Source organism: Mustela putorius, unplaced genomic scaffold, assembly GCF_011764305.1.
Source record: "Mustela putorius furo isolate JIRA1106 unplaced genomic scaffold, ASM1176430v1.1 tig00003962_pilon_pilon_pilon, whole genome shotgun sequence".
In the NCBI taxonomy this organism is placed as follows: domain Eukaryota; kingdom Metazoa; phylum Chordata; class Mammalia; order Carnivora; family Mustelidae; genus Mustela; species Mustela putorius.
In genome coordinates, this window is record NW_025422106.1 from 2,460,609 (window position 1) to 2,486,153 (window position 25,545).

The 25,545-nt window shown below is 43.5% G+C and overlaps 1 protein-coding gene across 2 annotated transcripts; it reads right to left on the reverse strand.

The window, feature by feature from the left end:
* Positions 1 to 4,818: 4,818 nt before the first annotated feature.
* Positions 4,819 to 24,465, reverse strand: CBX1 (chromobox 1). Of its 2 annotated transcripts, XM_045070216.1 has the most exons (6): positions 24,239 to 24,465; positions 11,729 to 11,894; positions 10,072 to 10,248; positions 9,200 to 9,377; positions 8,532 to 8,626; positions 4,819 to 6,314 (listed from the first exon to the last, which is right to left on the reverse strand). In XM_045070216.1, exons 3-6 carry the CDS (start codon positions 10,209 to 10,211, stop codon positions 6,170 to 6,172), a joined length of 558 nt encoding a protein of 185 aa, XP_044926151.1. In that variant the 5' UTR covers positions 10,212 to 10,248; positions 11,729 to 11,894; positions 24,239 to 24,465; the 3' UTR covers positions 4,819 to 6,169. The 2 variants fall into 2 exon arrangements, with proteins under 2 accessions (XP_044926151.1, XP_004764790.1); XM_004764733.3 differs by lacking the exon at positions 11,729 to 11,894 and having other exon boundaries at positions 24,239 to 24,464.
* Between the last annotated feature and the right edge of the window lie 1,080 nt (positions 24,466 to 25,545).

Sequence of the window (25,545 nt, forward strand, 5' to 3'; positions counted from 1 at the left end):
AGTAAATTGTGACAAGTAAAACTCAGTCATGTTTTTGTATCCCTTTTAGAAATGTGTGTATGTATTTTTAAGTACACAATTAGGCTGTAACTTTTTATCTTGCTTTGCAATTTTAACCTAACACATTTAAATGTTTTTTAAGAGAAAAAAAAAAATCATCTTCACCCTCTTAAGTGCTGCCCCTGCTCTGAGAAAGTACATTTTTGTCACCCTTCCCCACGTCCCCTTATGGAGAGATGTACAGTTGTGTCTAGGATCCTGCTGATTAGCTGGGGCTTTGAGCCAAGTTGGTCAGCACTTACTGTGGGGTTGACCTCTTTCTGCCGCTGGCAGGTGGAGTGGGTGCTTCAGCTTCTGGCAGGAATAAGACAGGAGGACTTGAGTAATAAGGCCTGTCAGAGAAGCTGCTACACCTCAGACAAGTGAGAAGAGGTCCTGGACTCGGCAGGGAGATGAGCAGGCTTCACTGCAGACCAGGCTTCAAAGTGACCTGCCCACGTGGGAGCAGAAGCCTGGTTTTGTCTTGACTCTAGTACTGGGCTCTGTCCAAGGCGATTTCTCCTCACATCCTAATTCACATGGGCATTCTGAAGTACACCCCTTGTTTCAGCATCTGCCCTACTACACAGATCTCACCAGTGAGGCTGGGGTCAGTATTTCAGTGTCACTAAAAATAGAAGAAATCCAGAACTGAGGGGGAAGGTAGTGAGCTAGAGAATGCTCAGTGTCCCCCAAGCCCTGGCCTCCACCGTGGACTCCTGCCCAGACCGGGGAAGGCTGGACAGCAACCCGCCAGCCAGTGACTGGGGAGGACTCAGCACGCAGCCCGGCCTTCCTCAGGCAGCCGTCTTAAAAACTACCATCCCCACAAACTACCATCCCCACCACCTTCATGTCTCCTACTGCATCCAGGAGGCACTGACCTAGTTCTACATCTTCAGCTCCAACTAACCAGTCCGATAGCACCACCAGCAAGAAGTCCCTCTCACTCCTGACACAGCCTGCACACAAGCACAGGCAGCAGACTGCTGGCGGCCTTCCTGGAGGTCACTCTCCCGACCATGTGTGGAAACTGGCAAAACTCGCAGTCTTCATTGTCATGAGTGGCTAAGCCTTGTTTTCTTATCACTTGGACCCATCTGGGAGATGAAAGGGACTCACAGACCTTCGATTTGTCATTCTGTCAGCCTAACAAGAACCTTTCAGCTTTCACTTTTCCCACAGAAGCCGCCCATCCTCCTTGCCTCTAGTTCTGAACCCCACAGTGGGGGAGCTCGGTATACACGTGGAGCCTAACACCTGGTTTGAGTTCTGGCCCTTGTTCTGTCCAGGACTTCACAGTTCACGTCCACCTGGATTAGCAGACAAACAGAATCCAGCACACAGACTGTCCAGAGGAGTTCAGGACCCAGTAAAGAGGTGTGTTCTCAAAATCAGTTGGAGAGAAACACTTGTCTTCCTCTCTGAGCAAACGGGAATATTACAGAAGTCTTAAAGCTGGTTCTTTTCCAGTCTAACTGCAGAATGGAGAGAGGTTGCATGGTATTTGTTACTTAATTTCAGATGCTATTTCAACCAGGGAAACAAAACCTAGTTTACACTTGGGAGGAGGCAGGGAAAAGGCTAAGGAGATGGTGTCTTTTTTTTTTTTTTTTTTTTAAAGATTTTATTTATTTGCCAGAGAGAGCAAGTGAGTTCACACAAGCAGGCAGAGAGGCAGGCAGAGGTAGCGAGAGAAGCAGGTTCCCTGTCGAGCAAGGACCCGGATGCTGGACTTGATCCCATGACCCTGGGATCATGACCTGAGACGAAGGCAGCGGCTTAACCCACTGAGCCACCCAGGCGTCCTAGGAGATGATGCTTTTAAACATGAATTTAATTAGGCTAATTCAGTTGTCTTTTTTTTTTTTTTTTAAAGATTCTATTTACTTATTTGACAGAGATAACGAGAGAGGGAACACAAGCAGAGGGAGTGGGAGAGGGAGAAGCAGCCTTCCCACAGGGCAAGGAGCCCAATTCGGGGCTTGATCCCAGGATCCTGGGATCATGACCTGAGCCAAAAGCAGCTGCCTAACGACTGAGCCACCCAGGCACCCCAAGTTGTCTTAGACCTTAGTCCTCGGCTAGGGACTGAAGTAACAATTTAAACAGTGAGCCAGTGCCCCATGGCTAGGCCCCCAAGTTGTCCAATGGGGTAAACAGTGGCTCTGGTACTACCACAAACCACCAAGGTTACAGTGCAGATCTGGACACGCTACTAAATATTTAAACACAAGCTATTTAATGTAAGCAACAACCACAGAACCAAATCATCAGTATATATTGTAAACTTATTGTTTCAGCCTTGCCTCATAGTCCTGCTGCCTCACTGGCCTAAGGTTAAAAAGAAAGGGGGGGGGGGAAGCCCTAGAAAACAGACTACTTGCTCTACCTGCCCCCACTGAGCAGGACCAAGTATGGTTTTCTTCCCAGTGCAAGGCTTTCAAGATTCAGCAGTTTATTCAGTGGGAAGCTCCCAAGGCCAAGGTCAATTAAAAGTCATCCATAGAAGATAGCTGAGCATCTGTGAGCACAGGTTAGAACAGCAGTAACTTCTGAAGAAAACCTCAGTGCTGGACTGTCAAACCGAGGTGATACGCAGATCACAGACTAAGGATTGTCTGTGGAATCTTAAAGCTCCGCCATCACCAAGCTTCCGCAGCCACACACCAGAACACCCAGATGCCTCTGCCCAGATTGGTTCCTACTGCTAAAAAGCAAGATGAAGCCAAAATACCTTGCTTTACTAATGCTGAACACGGGCCTGGTAGCAATACTTGTATTTTCAGTCATATGCTAGAGGAGAAACACTAGCCTGTACTTAGTTCCGCCCTTTCACTTTGAATTTTAAACAAGGTCTTTTTATCCTCACAGAAATACCCAACTTGCAAATCAGATTAATACTAGCATCGGATACACATGATCAGGTTCATTTGATCTCAGACAGAACCTGGGTCCATACATAGTTTAGGATCTGGAGCCACTGTAGAAAATTTGGGATTTCAGAGTTCTAGTTCCACCAATTATCTTGGAGTAGCAGTTTCCTCTCATTTCCCCTTTCTCTGTGATGGGAATAGTGACTCTAACACACATTCCCACTGTCACAAGCCATAAAGATGTCCTGAGCACATAAGGCCAAACACCAAATGGCCATGTCAAAATCAAACTGACCCAAGCTGGAATGAATTCTGAATTATAAGATTATATCTGAAAGTAAGTACTTAAAAACTCAACTATTAAAAATTCTTTATAATTAGCCCAAACTTTCAAATGACACAGAAACAATGATTCCTGAGCACTGTCAGCTAACAGACTGCCTCCATGGTCATTTACTGTACTAACTTGAAACTCAACTGAAGACAACGGAAGACACCTCAGATGGTGACTGGTCACCGGGTTAGTAAGCTCTTCTTGTCATATAGCTACTAAAGTCATCACCTGTCTCCTCTTCAACTCCTGGGTGGAGTCTACAATGACGCAGCTCCACTGACGCCATCCAACTCGCTCTTGTGCTGCCTGAAGAAATGCTCTCCGATATCTTCTGAAACAGAGGGAAGCTTTGTTGTGCCTCTGTGTACCTTTTATTTCCAACATTTCTGCATGCATTTGTGGCTTCAACAAGCACTTGAGAAAACTTTGTTATCAAAACCCTTCATCTAGACATGTGACAGCTGGCTTTCAAAGATAACAAAACTGTGAAAATCTATCCGCACTTCCGTTTTCATTATGCATTATCGATGTCAGCATCTTCCCAGGGCAAGAATGAGGGGGTTTTATGAGGGTTCTGGACTGCCAGAAATGGCAATTAAGTAGGTTCCAGAGGTTAAGACTAAAGCTGAACAGCAGTCCATTCTGGACACCTAGAAAGCTGAAGGCTAATTTCAGTGCAGTACAGAACCAGAACACCTCTGCCCACCTCACCCCAACTCATCCAACCAGCTAATGGCTCTGCTACTGCCAACTACAAGGACACACCAAGATCTCTGTGCAGAAGGGCCTCCTCCCTGGCTCCACTTAACCTCATCTCCCCAAACTTCTCGGAGGCTTTTTTTTTTTTTTTAAGATTTTGTTTTTAGGTAATCACACCCAATGTGGGGGTCAAACTCATAATCCCAAGATCAAGAATTGTATGTTCTACTGACTGAGCCAGCCAGATGCCCCAAGGAGGCTTTTTGAAAAAAAATTTATGCATCAGTTTATTTATTTGAAACAAATGCTTTGTGCTAGTAAGTAGAGCTGATTTGATCTCTGGAAATCCCATTTTTCCTTTTAATAAATAACAAGAGCTTAGTTCCATTTTTGCTCTAGAATTATAGGCAGAAAATGACGTTAATGAAGTGGGTAACATTTTAATTCAGTGATTAAACATGAGGCCAATTCCTGAAAATTTCAGAGTTGACTATTTAGCTAAAGTGACACAAGTCTACAAAATACACGAGCCAAGAACTAAACCTACTTCAAAACCCTGTTTCCAAACATACCATGGTCTGGAAGTGCAAGCAGGTCAGTGCGCCAAACAAACTGTGCAATATGAAGACAGAATGATGTGACAAACTTTATGATCTCTGGAGTAATTATAAATGTTCGATAAATGTTCACTAAATAAATAATGATGAGACCACTCAAAGTTTCAGGCCAGACATTAGATTCTCAAGCCTACAGTGTTCAAGAAATTAAACCACCCAACTGTGGAAGTTGTTTCCTTATAGGCTGAACCAATAAAGTAGTGAAAGGCAGGGAGAGTTTTTGGTAATACTTAATCAAGACAGAAATCAAAGATTATAAATCTATAGTTTTATTAAGACAAAAACCGACAATGTGGTATGAAGTTTACATTTAAACAAAGTTTCCACAGAAACCTAACACATGCCTAAAAAGATTTTACAATGGAGTTCTAGAATGCAGGTCTAGACGATGTCAAGAACTGATGGATCTCATGATTCAAGACAGCATTTTGGGTATTAGTTAATTCTTAGGATTAAAAAAATTGTTTGTTTTGTGTTTTAAAGTGAACCACTGCCCTAGTATGAAAGTTTAATCTTCTCCTGAGACCAGGGCTTTTGAAATTCCACTCTTGGAAGTGATTCAGTGAACTTGTGCTGTCAGTGACTGAACTCTGCCACCAATGATTTCAGAGTTCAAAGTTCAAATAACAGGCTCCAAGAGTTTTCCACCCTAAGAGCAGGGGCCCTTGTCTTTCTCTACTCTCCCACTTTCTACACCACCCTCTTCCCCTCCCCAAACACCTCACAGCCAGTGGTGTGGATGGACAGGCTGATGTCTAAAACCTCGTAATTGGAAGAATCTTCTTATCAATTTCGAGAATTAGCACCTCTAAGACAGAACAATCTGCCTGTGAATACACTCCAATTAAACTCCCTCTTCAGCCAGTTTCCATCCCCAAAATGGCAGCTTTGGTAACTTATTAACTGGCTTAGTCCTCTTTCGGGAACAGCATTAAGCTCAGGCAGGGAACACCTTGGCTTACAAATTTCAGGCATTCACAGCTTTTAAACAGTCTCTCACAGTCCTCATTTAGGTTGCCAATGACATTTTTTTGAAAAGCTAAAATATTCTGGATACAGAACCGAATCACCACAAGTTTGTTCTTTCCACTGTTTTACCATTTCCCCAATCAGGCCCAAATTTTAACAAAAATGATCCTACCCATCTCTGTTCCTTCCCACCCTCAACCCTCCCACCCCAAAAAGATACACCAGTAATAGCCAAAAACTACACACATGCTACGCTGTAAAAATGCAGTTAACACTATTGGGAAGAAGGCTGTGGGTTGTGGAGATGCGCTTTGAAGATCTACAGTATCTTTTGCTCTCCCACACACCCATTCTGCAAGTTCTGTCCTTCATGGAAGGCCCTTTGCCTTTCTCAGCAAAGTACAGAATGGGCTGCCTTGCAACACTTCTCTTCCCTCCCCTCCACTGGGATGGGTGTGCAAACTACACAGCATGGAAAGGCTTTTAAAGCGCTTGGGCTGCTGTAGGGCACAGAAAACGATACTGGCTCTTCAAAGGACATCTTCTCAAGCCACCTCTATGGTGTCAAGTAGAACTCCTTCCCTCCCCACTTGAAACCCACGGTCAGATGTGACAGGGGCAGGTACTCAGGAGAGTTAATTCTTGTCATCTTTTTTGTCATCATCCTCCGAGGGGTAAGAATGCCACGTCAGCCTTTCCTCATAGAAGGATATGACCACCTGTGGGCACTTGACATTGGCTTCCTTGGCAGGGACTAGGTCAGCCTCATCAGAATTTTTCCTGCAGAACAAAGCAGAGAGACCCTGAGACCAGGTGCTGGTGGTCTCCTAACTTGGGTGACACAAGGAATAGGGCTTTAAGAGTATTAATTCCAAAAAAGTAGCCTAGGGAAGAGTGATAACATGGCCCAAGCAGCATTTAGTCAAGTGACATCCGCAAAGATCTTCTGTTGAAAATCCTTTCTGGGCATCTTTGTTAAAAGCTAAGTCATTTAACTCAATCTATCACACCTGAACCTTCAGGCAAGACCAGGAAAAAAACATGACTCTCAGATTCTTCAAGAGCAGAAGAGAGGCTTCCACACTCTTCCAAAAGCCATATCTCGGCTTTATAATAGAATTTAATACCAGATTGGGCAGTAAGATTTAATACCACTGGCTCTAGCCAATGCAGGTGGACACATTCTCACTGACTCGTAATTACACTGTTTAACGTTACCAAATGCCAAGCTCACACAGACATTCCACAACTCCCAGGTGCTTTGAAATGGTGCTTCAACACTGGGAAGTAGAAAATAAGGGACTGTTACATAATTCTCTGGATTTTTCTGGACTTTAAAATGGTTTCCAAATTTGAAAATCACATACATATTACAAAGAACTTAGGAATAAGGCCACTGGGAATCTCCTGGATGGGAGCAGCGGCATTAGGGCCATTAGCAGTTCTATGATGGGCTCTCTGATGAGGCACCACCCCAAACTTCTAGCACCCAGCAACAGATAAACCAAAGCCAGACAGCCCAAGGTACCAGGGTTGACTAAGCTGGTAAGGTATGTTTTTGAACAATGGACTGAAGAGAATGGGAGGAAAAAGGAGTGTAATCGTTGGGAGCCTAAAGCAGGCTGCATGAAAACAACACTTTCTGAGGGAAGTTCAGTCATTTCACAGCAAAGAAACATTTGGTATTTTGGAAATCGACAAGTATCTCAACTCTCCAGGAAAATCACCTTAAAATGAACTCGGTTTTATAATCAATATCCAACCTTTTATCTTAACCTGTAGAGTTACATTCAGGTAAAATCTTTACAAACAGCAGTAATTCAACCAAAAGAATGTAATCTTAGACAAGATAGAAACAGTACCGTAACTCACACTGGTCACATGCAGACAGAGAAAATATATTCGAATTGGACTATAACTCCTAGTATCAATCCTTTTACCCCAAATGCACACCTTAAAAATAAACTTTTCTCCTATAGGCTAGCAATAAATCAGCTAAAAGATCTGATTCAGTGAACATCTAGGAAATGCAAAATAAGAAAACAAAGTTTCATCTAACTGTGACATAGCCTTTTAGTAGTGTCAAAGTTAGGCTTCTCTGGCCACCTTCTAAACCAGGGGAATTAGTGCAGACAGGAGTTTCAGAGAAGGTTCTAGACTGACAAAATGACAAAATCCTCAGAATGCTGCCTTAAATGGCAAAAGTTTAGAATCATTCGCTCCTAATTTATATTTTAAGGACAATTATTGAGATCCACATGGGCGGGGTGGGGGGGTACGGAAACGACGCAGAACAGGGATGGGGCACAAGTTATTTTTCAACAAGCAAGAAAAGGGAAAGAAAGCCTTCCTTTGGACAGAGAATAGGGAGATTTTAGAGAATCTGGGGTCACAGTTCTTGTAATTCCAACACAACTGTTTTCATTAATCTGTTTCGTGGAGTTTTACTACCACTGATACACTTCTAAGGGGGGAGGGGCGCGGGAAGCCTCGCTCTATGCTCAGTAAAGGGGACGTGCTGACCCCTACTGGCTGATCCTGGAATTACAGAATCTGCACTAAGTGGAAAGGATCTAACAAGGACAAAGACCTACAGAAATTCTCAACTATCCGGAAGAAGTTAACAGAACTTCTGAATCTGGGGCCAGCCCGATCTTTATTAAGGAGGTAGTACAAGGGGAGGGTGGTTCAATCACATTTCATCCCCCCCCCTTCGTTTACATAAGTGAAATGTGATCCTTCCCCATACCTTCTCCATTCTGGATTTTCTCCCACCTCCTAAAAAACCGGGCAAAGATCTGAGAATCCTAAGGACCCCTACCTGTAACTCATGAGTCCAGGTTGGAAGTCAGGCCGAGGGTCACTATCGAAGGACTATGCCATCTTAAAGATTTCACACTTGGGCGACTGGAATTTCGAAGGTCCAGCTCTTTTCTTCTGGCATGGAACAGATGGGGAGAAGAAAAAACCACCACACAGAGCCACTGGCAGACTCACCATTTCATCAGGAACATGAGTTCTCCACTGGAGTCTGTAGCTCCAATAATCCGCTCCGGCTCCAAACCCCGGGCAAAGCCTCGTGGCTTTTCTGACTGTAAAAACCAAATGGATGGAACAACTTTTAATTATATGGTACTGTTATCCAGACTGAAGTCACTCCTGCTTCTCAGATTAATATAATCACGCTCTTGTCAGTACTTCACCAATACCTTGGCTCCAAGTCACAGGCCTTTTTGCAGCCTTCTGAGGGATTCTTCCATCAAGGTCCTGAGGTTCCCCATATGTAAAAAGGGACATACATCTCAAGCAAAATAAATTTTCACAACTATTTCTTCACCCTCAGAAGATAACTTACTTTAAGGTAATGAATAGATGACATAGCAATCTGACACCTGTAATGATTACAACACTAAAAACTACCTACCTACAAGAATGAATTTACTTGTACTTACTATTCTTGAATCTCAAATAAAGTAAATATAGATTATTTACCAGAATGAACCCCCAACAGTTTGTAAGCATTAGCCCAAGATTCAGAAGGAATGAGATATGGCTGCTGAGGTCCAGGAAGCAGCTGAATGAAAGTGCTTACATTTAAAAATTAAAAGGGTTTTCAGCTTGCGAGCAGTAGAAATTCTGGCTAGTAAAAATTCTTCTCCCCTTACCTCTTCTTTCTTCTTCTTTGGTTTGCTCTCTTCTCCCTTATCTTCAGAATCAGAGTCAGCTTTGCGTTTGCCTCCCTCTGATTTATCTGTCTCATGTGCTGTTTTCTGTGACTGCAGAAACTCGGCAATGAGATCAGGGCAATCCAAGTTCTCTTCTGGCTCCCACGTGTTATCCTCACTGAAACCAGAGGGCACAGTGAGTCACACTTTCCACTCAAAGTTAGCACACTCACACTAAGGAGACGCAAAGGATGAGAGCTGGTATCCTTGGGAAAGAGGAGTTAATGATAATGAGTAACCAGACTTTGCCCAAGACCAAGAACTTGGCAACGCTGAAATTTCTTGGGGAGTGGAGTGGGGAGAGGGACTTTTTAATACAAATTGAAAGCTTAGAAATTTGTCTTCTTCATAGGGAAGTTACTGTTTGCATACTTGAATTGGTCTAAAGCCTATACATAAAACTGGTTCTTAGAAATCACTGTCTTGCATTATAGCACTTTGTACATGTAGATGGTTTTCCTAATTAGACTGTAAGCCATGAAGGCCAGGCCTGGGTCACATTAGCCATCAGAGCACTCTAGGCCTTGCACATTACTAGACTCCTGAGAAATAGTCAGTGACTAAATGAATGGATTTAGGGGCGCCTATGTGGCTCAGTTGTTAAGCATCTATCTTCAACTCAGGTCATGATCCTAGGGTCCTGGGTTCAAGCCCCACATTGGGCTCCCTGCTCGGTGGGAAGCCTGCTTCTCCCTCTCCCACTCCCTCTGCTTTTATTCCCTCTCTGGCTACCTCTATCAAATAAATTTTAAAAACCTTTAAAATAAGTAAATGAATGAATGAATGGATTTACCCAGGTTAATGAAACTTACTCTGAGAACCCCTTCCACTTTAGGAGGTACTCCACTTTGCCCTTTACCACTCGACGATCAAGAACTTTTTCCACCACATATTCCTCTTCCTCCTCTTCTAGCACTTCCTCCACTTTCTTCTTGTTTTGTTTCTTCCCCATAGTGCCCGCCAGTTTTCTGGTCTAAAGGGTGACGCTGCTGAAGTGGTAAAATAAAAAGGGCGTTAGGGCACACTTTTCTTGGCTAGGTGAATATTTGGATGGTTAGAAATCAAGGGACATTACTGACTTTAATAGCATACGCTGCTTATATAAGTGTTCTGCCTATTCAGCTTCAGTATAAAATAAGTTTCCTTATCTATTCAGCTAGGCAGTTCGTGCATAAACAGCCCCAACCAATCTCATAGCAAAACTTCTTTATTCTTGCATATCCACTTAAAACTTTTAATACCTAGGGGAGCCTGGGTGGCTCAGTCGTTAAGCATCTACTCAGGTCATGATCCCAGGGTCCTGGGATTGGGATCAAGCCCTGCATCCGGCTCTGCTCAGCGGAGCCTGTTTCTCCCTCTCCACTCCCCCTCCTTGTGTTCTCTCAAGATGTCTCTGTCAAATAAATAAATACTAAAAAACAAAACAAAACCCCCCCACACACTTTTTATACTATTCTAAGTTTGTTTGTTTGTTTTTTAAGATTTCATTTATTTGTGAAAGAGAAACAAACAAGCAGGGGGAGTGGCAGGCATGCGGGACTCGATCCCAGACCTTCAGATGATAACCTGAGCTGAAGACAGATGCTTAACCAACTGAGCCACCCAGGTAACCCTATTCTTTTTAAGCTATTATGTTCCCAATACCCCTTTTACTACAGAGCATGGTATCTAAAATATTAGTTAAACTGGGGGTGCCTGGGTGGCTCAGCTGGTTAAGCGTCCAACTCTTGTTTTCAGCTGGTCATGATCTTCAGTCAGCAGGGAGTCTCCTCTCTCTGCTCTTCTCTCCCCTCTCCCGCCCCCACCATGAACTCTCTCTAAAATAAATGAATAAAACTTTTAAAAAAACAAAATATTAATTGAAAGCAAGGCTCCTGAAAATAATGTACACATATCAGACATATATACATATAACCCCCTGATCCACACTTTCATATTACTGGATTTTAGCTTTTACAGTGTGAAGTAGCTTGTTCTACATATTAAACATCTGGCCTAACTTCCCCCCCATTTCTTTGCATTGTTAAAACACCTCTCGTGGGGCGCCTGGGTGGCTCAGTGGGTTAAGCCGCTGCCTTCGGCTCAGGTCATGATCTCAGAGTCCTGGGATCGAGTCCCGCATCGGGCTCTCTGCTCAGCAGGGAGCCTGCTTTCCTCTCTCTCTCTGCCTGCCTCTCCATCTACTTGTGATTTCTCTCTGTCAAATAAATAAATAAAATCTTAAAAAAAAAAAAAAAAAAAACACCATCTCTCCTGAGGGGCACCTGGGGGCTCAGTGTTAAGGTTAAGCCTCTGCCTTCTGCTGGGGTCATGACCTCAGGGTCCTGGGATCGAGCCCCACATCATGCTCTCTGTTCAGCAGGGAGCCTGCTTCCCCCCACCCCGTGTCTCCCTCTCTGCCTACTTGTGATCTTGGTCTGTCAAACAAATAAAATCTTTAGAAAACAAACAAACAAAACAGAAAAACACCTCTCCTGAGTCTCAAGGTTCTTTATGCAGTCTTTTCTGAACGCCACCAATGACTTTCAACTTGAAAGTTTCTTGTTAGTTTCTTATTCTATTTATGAGGTGGAGAAAGACTCATAAAAATGCCAGAATGACCACAAAATCCTCTAAACTGGGACACTGCAATAATCTGGAAAATGATAGGAAAAAAAGAAGAGATAGTTATCACAGATAATAGAACCTGAGTTTGTTCTTTTGTAAAATACATCTCCAGGCTGGGTGACTTCTGGTGCTTAAATCCTAGTCCCCTATAAATCTAAAATCTATTTTTAGTCCTTCAAATACAACTCTGACTGCTGGTAGGCTTAATGCATTTGTTTACCAATTTGTGTCAGTAGGTGGCGCCATAAGATATCAATACAACAAAACTGAGCTACAAAACTGGCCCAAAACCTGCAAATTGATGGATCACAGTTGCCCACAAGGAGATACAAAAAAATCAAGGGGCGTCTGGGTGGTTCAGTGGGTTAAACCCTCTGCCTTCAGCTCAGGTCACGATCCCAGGGTCCTGGGATCGAGCCTGGCATTGGGCTCTCTGCTCAGCAGGGAGCCAACTTCCACCTTTCTCTCTCTGCCTGCCTCTCTGCCTACTTGTGATCTCTGTCAAAGAAATAAATAAAATCTTAAAATATATATATATATATATATATATATATATAACAAATTTTCATAAAAGTCAGGCCCTGTGTTATCTACATTAGTAGCTGTATCTGTCTTACTCACAAAAAGCAGTTACTGCCCATCTAATCCTGCTACTAGGAATCAAAAGGGTCAGAACAGCTTCTGGTTCGTCTCTACTACTACTGCAGGCCTCCTCTCCCTCTATCATTAGCCTGGTCCCAAGGAGGAAGTCAAGGAACAAAGACTATATCCTTTAGGTTAAGTAAAGAAAACCCACCAAAGGGGGAAATCTACAGTGAAACCTCCTTTCTTTACTCACTCAACTCATTTTCTTAAGAGCAACTCAAAAAAGTGAAGAATGTAGAAAACAGACTCCTGCTTCTTTCTGAGCTTTCTTACCTGGCTCATCCCAGCATCTATCTCAGATGGAGGTATATTCTCAGAGATTCTCAGCCAGGTTAACAACCTAGGTTTTTTCCCTTATTTATAGGTAGTTCTCTAGGGTCCTGAGTAAGGTGTTTGTCAAAATCAGTGAAGTAGATTATAAATGCAACCCACTCTTTTTATAGAATCTAGCACCTTCAGACGAGCCCAAGAGGCCCCCTGTAAGTATTACAACATGCCAATGTTTCCAAATGGATTTTTTTTTAAGACTTTGTTTTGTTGTTGTTGTTGTTTTTGAGAGAGGGAAGGCAAGAGTTCGAATAGGGGAGGAACAGAGGTAGAGGGAGAAGCATACTCCCCATTCATGACCTGATCCAAAGGCAGACACCTAACTGAGTCACCCAGGCAGCCCCCAATTGAATTATGTTAAGAGAAACCTTCTTTCCCTGAATATGGTAGCCTCCAAACACTAGCAGGGACATCCAGAAAGAGGACTCTCAGTTGGAACTGCTTGGCAAGGAAATCTCAAAGAAACTCAAATCAGTATAGTAGCAAAACAGAAAGAAGCCTTTTATCAACACAACTTGCCACTCCCCGCTAAGCATCCTGGAAATCAAATTATGGCATCAAAAGTGCCATAATCATCGAACAAATGGTCAAAATTTACGACAAGCCATGACAAGAGGTGTACATTAAAGGCGAACAGTTCTGAATTAACTCAGAAATCTTAGTCCTTGGACCAGTCTCCTTAAGGCTTATCCCAATGTTGCAAGACAAAAAAAACCTACAGTTAATCTAAGCTGTTATAACTTTTATCTAGATATTTACCGGGGTGGGACCCCTGGCTGGCTCAGATGGTAGACTGTGACTTCTTGATCTTGGGATTCTGAGCGTATTAAGACCCACACTGGGTTTAGAGACAACTTAAACAAACTTACTGGGTCTGCCACATTTTAAGCTGCCTAGAAAAATACACTAATACTGAATTTAATTTACAGAGTGCAACCTGATTTGATCCTCAGAACAATCCCATGAAACAAGCCACTCAGGTATTACCGACACTTCATGGGTAACAGAACATTTACACAAAATAAATCACCTAAGATCACACACTTAACAAAGAGCCTAACACCTCAATAAGGACATACAGCAAGGCTGAGCCCAAAGCCCTGCTGCACACACAGAACTAGCAGCTAGCCACATTCCTGTAGTACGGAGGGAGGCTTCTCTTTGGCCTGTACAAGGACAGGACAGAGGTTACTTTTCCTTAGTATTTTATTTATTTGAGGGAGAGAAAGAGCACGAGCATGGGGAAATACAGAAGAAGAGGAAGATGACGACTCTCTGCCCAGTAGGAAGCCTGATGTGGGGCTCGATTGCCAACCCTGGGATCATGCCCCAAGCTGAAGGCAGACGCCTAACCAACTGAGCCACCCAGGTGCCCCAAGACAGAGATTTCTTTTAATGGATCTTCCCTACAATTTGTCATCAGTAAATAAAGAAGTGACTGATAATGATTTTCTTTCAGAAAAGACCTTGTAAGGTATGGTATTAAAAAACCAATGATTCTTAATTGGTTACTGGAATACAAAGGTTTGCGTTGTTATATCAACAGGCCGTAACAAAGCCTTGGTTTGGTTGTTAGTCCCCCAAAAAGTTTTTGGATTCTCAAATTGGCATATGCTAGATGATGCTGAAATTTTGAAGTTGAATACCTACACCAAGTAGGCTGGAGAGAATACCAAGAAAATGCCAATTTTAAGAAACCAAAATTTATCTATAGTGTCCCAATGAATCCAGGGATGGTATAAACCTGAGAGGCCACAAACTCATAGCTGTATCAAGAAGAAAAAAAGCACTGTCCCGATTCTCCCCCTACACACCTTCCACCAGGAGATTAGAAGCTAGAAAACAGAGAGGAACAGTGCTACTTGAAAGCAGAAGGCAGTATAGTATCAGATACAAGAGAAGGCATTTTGTTTTGTTTTTGAGGAGCTGCTACTGATTTCTTGCCAGCTTGAAAGATCAAATTCCAGATGTCAGGACAGGTAACTATCACAAAGCTGTGAAACTAAAGCAACAGCGCTTTGAGCTAAACGCTAAGGAGCATTCAGAATGTTGGTTTGGTGAGGTGACCACCTTTACTAAGAACTCACAGGAAAGCAGACCTTGAGTAGGGAGCTTTCTTTCATCTACAGATGAATCAGAATCACCCATGGAGTTTATAAAATTGGCATCCAGATCCAGTAACACAGAAAGTAGGGTGTGCATTATTTTAAAGAAACACTGTTTTTGTATTTGTAATATAATACATGTATTTATATTCAATTACAAAAATATTTAATGTAGGAAATCAAAAGTTCCTTGGCCCAAAGCCTGTCAAAGCCTGTTCTCATTCTTCTATACATAAACTAACATAGATATACACTAAGTGCAAAAAGATTATCATAGTTCTACAACTTGCCTTTTTTTACACTTTGACACTGTGTCATACAGATCTCAATTCCTAACAAGCTGCACAGTATTCTGTATTGTAAGGACATATCATACTAACCATCACCAGGCAGGAAAATTTGGGTTGTTTCAAATTTTCTATTATAACAAACAATGTTGCTTTGACCATGGTATCCGCATTTTTAAAACCTCCTTAGGTGTGGGGCACATGGTGAGGTGAAGTTGTTAAGCATCTGCCTTCCGCTCAGGTCAGGATCCCAGGGTCCTAAGATTGAGCCCAGCGCCCTGCATTGGGGCTTGGGACCAGGATTTGGGCTCCCCACTCAGCAAGAAGCCTGTTTCTCCCCTCTACCACTCCTCCTGCTGTGTTCCCTCTCTCACGGTCTTCTCTCTGTCAAATCAATAAAATCTTAAAAACAAAAACAAAACACTCCTTAGGTGATCTGTGTGACTCTTGACTTTAGGGTCATGAGTTTGAGCCCCACAATGGCCATACAATTTATTTAAAAATTGGGGCGCCTGGGTGGCTCAGTGGGTTAAGCCGCTGCCTTCAGCTCAGGTCATGATCCCAGAGTTCTGGTATCGAGTCCCACATCGGGCTCTCTGCTCAGCGGGGAGCCTGCTTCCTCCTCTCTGCCTGCCTCTCTGCCTACATGTAATCTCTCTCTGTCAAATAAATAAATAAAATCTTTAAAAAAAAAAATAAATAAATAATATAGTTAAAAGCTCCTTAGGTGATTTGATGCATATCCTTGAATAAAAGCCATTGCTATAAGAGGACTGGGAGAAACTACGTTCCTCAGGTGAAATGACACACATTTCAGACATAAATCAATTCTTATGAGTCACCTCAAAGGCAGATGAACAATTTTACTTTTTCATAGACTTGAGGGTAAGATTGGAGCAATAAACTGATGCTCTTGAAAACAAAACCTTCTCTATTATCACATTCAGCATTATTTAATCTAGACCTTTTCTTCATTAGCAATGCAACAACAGGAAGAGCACTGCCTGAAGGATCCTCACAGTTCTTTTCATCAGAAGAAAGCTAGTATGAGGACAAGATGGTATCTTTCCTGTCCCTACCTCTCAAAACAACTTTATGCCTACAGGCAATTACATATATTTGCTAAATAACTCAGTTTCCAAATAGATCTAACAACCCTCATGGGATTCGTCTGAGGTGAGCTTTTATGACCTTCTGGTATTAATTATCCATTTATATATTTGCAAATATGTCCTATTTCATTAATTATTTACTGCTTTAAGCTTAAAGATAGCTTTTTGAAACCCAATGCATTAAGTACTCAAAAACAAAACAGCACCTCTATCCTGTGTGTATGACTGAAATTCACAGCTAAGTTTTTTAAAACTGGAGAACAGCTCCAGAACACACTCAAGAAGAACCCAGGTCTGGCTGTTATGAAGGAACCAGTAATTACGAAACAGAGAAAGCAAAATCTCATTTCTAGATGACCAAGAGAGAAGAGCTGCCAGAAACCGAAGAATCAATCACACTTCATGTATCTCAAGTGTAGGAATTTCTTCTGCTCTTCCTTTTATCTGGCCGACACAGGAAAATAAAGTAACAATGCTCTTGTAGTAACTGGCAATAGGGACTTAGCTCTGTATCAAGAAAGATAAGATAGGTGAGAAAGGGTAAATTGTGAACACAATGTAAAGTTTCAACAAAATAGCTTATCTGTGGGGCGCCTGGGTGGCTCAGGGGTCTGCCTTCGCCTCGGGTCATGATCCCAGAGTACTGGGATCAGAGTCCCGAATCAGGCTCCCCGCATCTGGCTCCCTGCTTGGCGGGAGGCCTGCTTCTCCCTCTCCCCCTGCTTGTGTTCCCTCTCTCTTTGCCAAATAAATAAATAAAATCTTTATAAAAAACTGCAGATTTCTTCAAATCACTATCTGTAAGCATCTGAGCTGAAGTACACTACACCTAACCAATCAATCGTAATTACCTTGGGCTTTGACCCATTCTTTCACTTGACCGCTTCCCTTACCTAAAATGTCAGGGTCAGACATTTCCCTAAGGCCCCAGACTAGGTTTAGGTTATTAATTCTTCCTATGAACACCCTCTTACAGTATTCATCATTTAACAATTATCTATTGGATGGGGCACCTGGGTGGCTCAGTGGGTTAAGTAAGCCTCTGCCTTCAGCTCAGGTCGTGATCCCAGCGTCCTGGGATCCAGTCCCACAACTGGCTCTCTGCTCAGCAGGGAGCCTGCTCCCCACACCCCACTCTGCCTGCCTCTCTGCCTACTTGTGATCTCTGTCAAATAAATAAAATAAAATCTTTTAAAAAAATTACCTATGGGGCGCCTGGGTGGCTCAGTGGGTTAAGCCGCTGCCTTCGGCTCAGGTCATGATCTCAGGGTCCTGGGATCGAGTCCCGCATCAGGCTCTCTGCTCAGCAGGGAGCCTGCTTCCTCCTCCCTCTCTCTCTCTCTCTCTCTGCCTGCCTCTCTGCCTACTTGTGATCTCTCTCTCTGTCAAATAAATAAATAAAATCTTTAAAAATAAATAAATAAATAAATAATTAAAAATATTACCTATTGGATACCTGTTATGTTTAAGGTGCTAGAGAAATGGGGTGAGCAGGAGAGACAAAAAAAAAAAAAATCCCTGGCCTCTTAGAACATATAATCTAATGTGGACGAGCTGAGCACAAGTGGGTATATGTGCATGCATGTGCTGGCAGAGAAGGGCACACACAATAAGCAAGAAGGTATTAGCGATAAATGTTATGAAGTACCTTTAGATTAAGTAACATTTAAACTGAACCCAATGACAAGGAGACAACTTGGCAAAAATCAGAAACACACACCAAGTTGAGGGAATAGTTAATTCAAAATCCTTAAGTGAGAAGAGCTTGCTTTGTCTAAGGAACAGAAATGTGACTAGGGAGAAACAGCAATGCTAAAGGAATGGCCAGTAAGGACATGATAATTAATTACTGTGCATTATCACTCCCCAGATCACTCCTCCTTTCATCTAGCTCCCTTCTCCATTCCTCATTTTCCTTCTGCCTCTTTTTTGCCTCTATCTTAGGTTTAAGACCTAAGCATTAATAACCATGAAAGTTTATAACTATGGCTCTTCCAGCATTTAATACTATCGATTTAAAACCAAATAAAATCAATAAGCATTGGGATGCTTGGGTGGCTCAGTTGGTTGGACGACTGCCTTTGGCTCAGGTCATGATCCCAGAATCCCGGGATCGAGTCCCGAATCAGGCTCCCAGCTCCACGGGAGTCTGCTTCTCCCTCTGATCTTCTCCTCGCTCATGCTCTCTCTCACTGCCTCTCTCTCAAATAAATAAATAAAATCTTAAAAAAAATATCAATAAGCATTTATTAAAACCCTGGGTGGCATACAGGGGGACCAACTCACTCTGGTGAAAGCACTGAGAGTTCCATATTGAAGGGACCCTCTCACACCCAGACAAACGGAGCTGTTTGTTGAGGCCAGCAGGATACACAGCTACACAAACAGCACAGGCTTTTGAAAAATCCCTTCATGGTAAGTAATAACAACATAATAACTAAAATCTGGGATGCCTGGGTGGCTCAGTCAGTTAAGCGCCTGACTTCAACTTGGGTCGTGATGGGGTCCTGGGGGCAGGTCCCACATCTGCTCTCCACTCAGAGGGGAGTCTGATTTCTCCCTCTCCCTGTGCCCCTCCCTCCCCAGCTCGTGCTCTCTCACTTTCTCTCAAACAAACAAATAAATGCTTAAAAAAAAAAAAAAAAAAAACTAAAACTTATTGAATACTTAAAACAATGTATATAAAGGCATTCAATCCTCACAGTAACTCTATTAGACCCATTTCATAAATGAAAAAACTAAGGCTTATGACAATTTCCCAAAGCCCCCACAGCCAGGCCTGAAAGATAAAAACATATGAAATAATGCAAGTTGAACTTTATTTCAATAAGAGAAACCATAAAAGTATATAATAACTAGCAAAAGAAACATAAGCAAGAGTAAGTAGTCACAAAAGCACTAGAGGGGCTTGGAAGAGTAAATGGCTAGGGTGATTAGGAAAGGTTTTGGAGAGTCTGGATTGAAGCCAGGTTCCAACAGCATTTGAAAAGGTGGACTGAGGAGGGTAATTTGGCCTAAGGAACTGTTGTGAACAAAAGCAACGAGGCACGTCTGAAGTAGACCCTGTGTAAACCAGTTTGGGCGGAGCAGACTGAATAGGAAAGTGGTAGGTTAACTGCTAAAAAATTTTCTACAAGGTCCCTCCCTTCTCCTTAAAACAAAAAACTCCTCAGTGCAATATCTAACATCCTTTGGTTCCAACCATTTCATACTTCTACTCCCTCACAAAACCTACATTCCTGTCAAAACTATAACCTGAACATACCCTTGGTCATTTCCTCCATGCAAGGCTTTATTACTAAGTAGTGTTCCTGTCCAACACCAACAGTCAAAATCCTAGCCATCCTTCAAGACCAAATTTTTTTTTTTAAAGATTTTATTTATTTATTTGAAGAGAGAGATCACAAGTAGGCAGAGAGGCAGGCAGAGAGAGAGAGAGAGAGAGAGAGAGAGAGAGAAGCAGGCTCCCTGCTGAGCAGAGAGCCCGATGTGGGACTTGATCCCAGGACCCTGAGATCATGACCTGAGCTGAAGGCAGAGGCTTATAACCCACTGAGTCACCCAGGTGCTCCCTTCAAGACCAAATTTAAACACTACTTCTGCCATGAAGCCTGCCCAACCCAAGTCAAGTATTATTTCTCTTTTCCTTGTGGCTGCTAAAGCATTTTTCTTCTATTTTTACTCAGACACCCGATTAAACAGTCCTGTGTAACATGCTGAACCTTCCTTGTATGGACAGTAAGGATGGATCTCAGACTCCAAAAATCAGGGAATAGAAGTCCAAAGCTGTCAGTGTTTTAGAGAATGATCAGTAAGCGGAATCTCATCTGCAAGCCCCAAATGTAAAACAAGAAAGAAGTACTCCTTTGCTGAGCATTAGCAACTATATACCAGCCATCAAAAGGCAGGTGAAGGCATGTGTGCTATATACTCCATTTGTAGTCCTCTTGACTCATGTTTCTAAACTGCTGTTGGCCTGTTTGTAAGCTATGGCTGTTTGGGAGGCAAATGCTTTCCAGCTGGAAAACTTTACTGAGTAAAAAACAAGAATCGGTGCCACATACCCAGGAAGAAGTTTCATTTTTAAAGGAATACCTGCTCTTGAATTCCAGGACCAGGACTAGAATGCTGGTGTGTTAGTAAAATTAGAATTTTATCCAAGATGTGTCCAGAAACTTAGCTACCCCTTCCAGTATGCTGATGTGGATGAACCAACAACACAGTTTTGGGCTGAGGGGTCACAGGTATGTGCAAATATTAGTAGGACACGGTTATAAACGTGAAGCAAGTCTTTTAGTTTAAGTGGAAATAAAAATGATTAGAAAGTTATCTTTCTACAGGGTGCCTAGGTGGCTCAGTTGTTGGGAGTCTGCCTTTGGCTCAGAGGTCAGGATCCCAGGGTCGTAGGATTGAGTCCCCATATCCGGCTCCCTGCTCAGTGAGGAGCCTGCTTCTCCCCTTCCCACTCCCCCTGCTTGTGTTCCCTCTCTGTTTCTCTTTGTCAAATAAAGAAATAAAATCTTAAAAAAGGGGAAAAAAAAAAAGAAGAAGAAGAAAGTTAAACTAGAATTATGGCTAAACTGGAATTAAAACCAGAGACGAAAGCATTCACAGATAACAAAACAAAACCAGATTATTGACACTAACCTCTCAAATACCACAGTTCGGTTAGGCCCTCAATGTGTTAGCTATTATTAAAGAGAAAGGCACAATTTCACAGACAAATCAGGCAGCTCCTTCTAAAGGAACTAAAGATTTAATACAAGTTATCCAATGCAAATACTGAAATGATCTTAATTTTGTCCCTATTTGAATAACTTCTCCAATTAACCTTTAAAAGGCTATTCAATTTTTCAGTAGATATCACTATCTGGAAACACTATTTAACTTTATGCAAAGAATGAGAAAGATTCTTCAAGATACTTTCAAAACAAAATATTCAAACTATAGCTTGCTGTTGAAACCCAGAACCTGGGACCTCTCCTAGACCTTGAGTAAGGTATTTAAAATTGCCACTTACATAATCTACATACCAAGGTGAGTATATTGAAAACAGAGGCTATGATAAGCATGCCAAGGCAACAGTTACAGTCTGCCCAATGTCACTGATCAAAGATAGGAAAGCTTATTATTTAAGTGCACATTAACTCCGGAGCCCCGGGTCACGCTCCCTGCTGATCGGGGAGCCTGCTTCTCCCTCTCCCTTCACCACCATCTTCCCACCCCCCTCCAATCCCTCTGTGCTCTCCTGCTCTCTGTCAAATAAATAAATAAAATCTTTTTATTTTTTTTTAAGATTTTATTTATTTATTTGACAGAGAGAGAAATCACAAGCAGGCAGAGAGGCAGGCAGAGAGAAAGGGGGAGCAGGCCCCCTGCTGAGCAGAGAGCCCGATGTGGGGCTCAATCCCAGGACCCGGGGATCATGACCTGAGCCGAAGGCAGAGGCTTAACCCACTGAGCCACCCAGGTGCCCCAAATAAATAAAATCTTAAAAAAAAAAAACACAATCCACCTCATTCTGCTAGCACATAGAATTCTAAGATCTCAAAGCCATATCAATTCATTCAATAATCTAAAAGACCTACTAAGTGTCACACACTTAAGAGGAATAAGCATACACAGCCCCCATCTTATGTTAGCCTATACACTAGCCATTAGTATTTTGTTCTAAAAACTCTTGAGAAATAACCTATAAAATGAAAATCTATCAACTCTAATGCACAATCTGTTATATCACCAGAGGTAGTATATAAACAAGGTTGAGTTTATGATGGAGAAACTACAAGAAAAATGACAAAAATGCATCAATTCTCTTTTTAAATGGTGTGAACTCAAAAAGAAACATTTTCCTAAGTCCCTAAAATGGGCACAAGAAACAATGGTTGCTTTTTGTTTTTTTAAGTTTATTTAACTGTAAGTAATCTCTACACCAACATAGGGCTTGAGCTCAGGACCCGGAGAAGAAGAATCACATGCTCTTCTGACTGAGCCAGCCAGGTGCCCGTATTTACTGGATCCTTCTTTTCAGACGTTTGGTTAGAAAAGTATCAGTATCCTGCAAATACAAACGCATACGGCTAAGGTATCCTTACTAGGTCCCTCTAAACCAAGAAGCTAGAAGCACCAGGCTATCCACTATTTACATTTTTAATGAAAAAACAATTCAGGCTACAGCGGCCAATGAAGAAAAATGGCACCCAAGGGAAAACTGGAAAAGAATGAGGATCCTGAACCTGCCCTAAAGCTTTATTAAGGTGTGACCAGTTCCAACAAGTTTCCCTCTCAATCACACTACTTACAATATAAATGTCCGTAAGCATCGGGAGGGACACAAGCACCCATTTCCCCCATTGTATTCGTGCTTCCATTCCAAAACCTTGGACCTTTTTTTTTTAGATTTTATTTATTTTGACAGACAGAAATCACAGGAAGGCAGAGAGGCAGAGATAGATGAAAGGAAGCAGGCTCCCTGCTGAGCAGAGAGCCCGAAGCGGGGCTCGATCCCCGGACCCCGGGATCATGACCTGAGCCGAAGGCAGAGGCTTTAACCCACTGAGCCACCCAGGTGCCCCGAAAACCTTGGACCTTTTCAGAGCCCTTCCAAACTGCTGACAGGAGTCTTAATACAACTGAGGAGGCTATCTTACCCAAGCCAGAGTTTCCAGTATAATGAAATCTTTTTGTAACCTCCACCTAAATCAAGTTAAACCAATACAAATCTGCATATAAGGCCATCCAGGAAAAACCTTCATCTGAAGTGCTGAAGTATTGCTCATTTTGCATCAAAATTTTCCAACAACAAAGAAAGGCTGGCTAAAAAAAAATAAATAAAAATCACAAGAGCCTAAGAAACAAATCTCACGAGCTCACTAAATTTTCCTGTCTCCCCATTTCCCACATCATCTCACAACCTCTCTAATTCCTTAAGGATGAACTCATCCACCCGCTTCTACAATTTCACTGCCCTTTGTGAACAGTGACGATCCCAGATAAAAACTTATGGAACTGTGAATCAAAACAAGCGTTGCACTTGGGACGTTTTAACTCCCTGAAGGAATCAAAGAGTGAAGATAGTAGAAAATCTGGAAGAGGAAAGAAATCTGGTTTTGTCATTTCTTCACACATTCTTCTTAGAGCCTCCCCACTGTGTGAGGGTCCATCAAGAAGCAAAGGCGGCCAGTTTTCCTTTCCCCTTTCACTCCCTACAGAATCACTCGCGGGGCCTCCGCCCTACTTACCCCAACAGCTCCTCCCCCTTTAGATCCAAGCCTGGCACTTAACTGCCCCTCCCTCTCCTAGTCCCATCTCCAGTTTAACCAACAGGTCTCCTCCCCAAGTAGCACATAGCCCAGTCCCCTCTACTATTTCCTCGAAGTTACTTCTCCTTAGTCCGGCGAGCGAAATGCCTCTGGCAGCGCCGGCCGGACCCATATTCTCAGGCTGCGTTCGAAACGAGGGTCTCGCAGTCGTCACCCCTGCCCAGGAACATCCAAGCATCAAGGCTCCCCAGCCTGTCCCCTTACCAATTTACTCGAGTGTTTCCTCCCCAACGCAATCCGGCAGCCGCCCACCCAACCCACGTAGCATTGTCTTGGTCTACCCAGGCCCCGAGGAACAACCCGCCAGAGCTCGGCCCACCCCAAATCGCCTCTATCTCATGCTCAGAGTACGCAGCCCGCCCCGCCCTCTCCATCCTTCTCCCGCCTGGCGCCCGACCCCCTGCACCCGGCGCGGAGCTCAGCGCGGGAAGGGTGCGGGACCGGGCGCGGTCCCCGCTCCCAACCGCCACCGCAAGAGCGCGGCCCCTCACCCAGGGCTCCCGCCGCTGCCGCCGCGCGCCTCTAGCGCCCGCCCCCCCCCCGCCCGCTTCCCCGCCTCTAGCGGGCTCTTTACCTCAGAGCAGCGCCCAAGAGCCCGAGAGGAATCGGTGCCGCGCTAATGGCGCGTCGCGTTTGGCCAGCCGGGGGAGTGGCGCCCAGAAAAGCAACAAGCCGGTGGCCGCAGCCGAGCCCCTCACTGAAGCGGCGTACCGCAGGCCCCGGCCAACGGCCCTCCCCTCAGCCGAACAAAAGAGCCTCGCACTCGGCGCTGCCCGCCTCCCGTACCGCGCAGGCGCGACGACCCTCCGCACAGCAGTGTGGGACTCGGAGTCCGTCCCAGACTACAAGACCCGAAGTGCTGTGCGCGTCCTACGCCGCCGCGGCGCGGAGTTTGCGAGGGTTTCGGGGAGTTTTAGTTTTTTTAACTGCAAGCGCCGCAGCGAACGTTGTTTTTAGAACGTTGCCGCATAGAGAATTGGAACTTGTGGTTCCGCAAGCGAACTCCGTGGTGGTTGGTCCGAAAAATCAACCACTTCTGGACAGTAATTCACATCCTCGAAAATGTTTAATCGAAATAGGTTTCGAACCAGAGCTTCATCAAATAAACAATTTACGAAATCCTCAGTTTCCGCCTCAAATTTGTTTAAAGATCCTACTTCCTCTTCGAGGTCTTACCTGACCCTTTAGACTAGTTTAGGTCCCCCTGGTAGTTGTCATCATGGCATCCTAAACTTACCTTTTTCATCGGCTGTGCCAAGGGAGAGCTCTAGTGCCCAACCCCCTTACTCCCCTAAGCACTTCTCACCCAGCCACCTCCCAAAACATAGAAATAGGTAAAAACCGTAATTGTTATTCTTTGAGACAAACGGTTTGGTTCCGATTTCAACTATATTGCTGTCCCCAGTTCTGTTCATACTGGAAATTCAGTCTCTCATATCATTCACCCCACTTTATTGTCATTGTCATTAGTTAATATCTGTCTGCTGGTCTCCAAACTCCCCTAAGGGCAGAAATTTCGCCTTGTGTCGTTCACTGCTCTGTACCTGGTGCCCAGTACAATCCCTGGCATGCAGTTGTCAAGTAATATTTGTTGAATAAATGATTAAGTGAATTAATGTTCTCCTACCCAATGGAAAGGGGAGGTGATTAACCTTCCTTTCATCTCTTCTTCATATCAGATGTGTGTGTGTATGTATGTATGTGTGTGTGTGTGTGTGTGTGTGTTTATCTCTCTCTCTCCCTCCTTTATTCTTTTTTCCTATATAACCAGAAACTAAATAGAACTACCAGGGGTGGGACGCCTGGGTGGCTCAGTTGGTCAAGCAGCTGCCTTCCGCTGGGGTCATGATCCCAGCGTCCTGGAATCGAGTCCCACATCGG

Coding starts and splice junctions, on each gene's coding strand:
- CBX1 (XM_045070216.1), bottom strand. CDS start 10,211: ATGGGGAAGAAACAAAACAAGAAGAAAGTGGAGGAAGTGCTAGAAGAG. Junction 9,378..10,071: donor AAGTGGAAGGGGTTCTCAGA/GTAAGTTTCATT, acceptor CTCTGGTTTCAG/TGAGGATAACACGTGGGAGC. Junction 6,315..8,531: donor CTCATGTTCCTGATGAAATG/GTGAGTCTGCCA, acceptor TTTGTTCTGCAG/GAAAAATTCTGATGAGGCTG.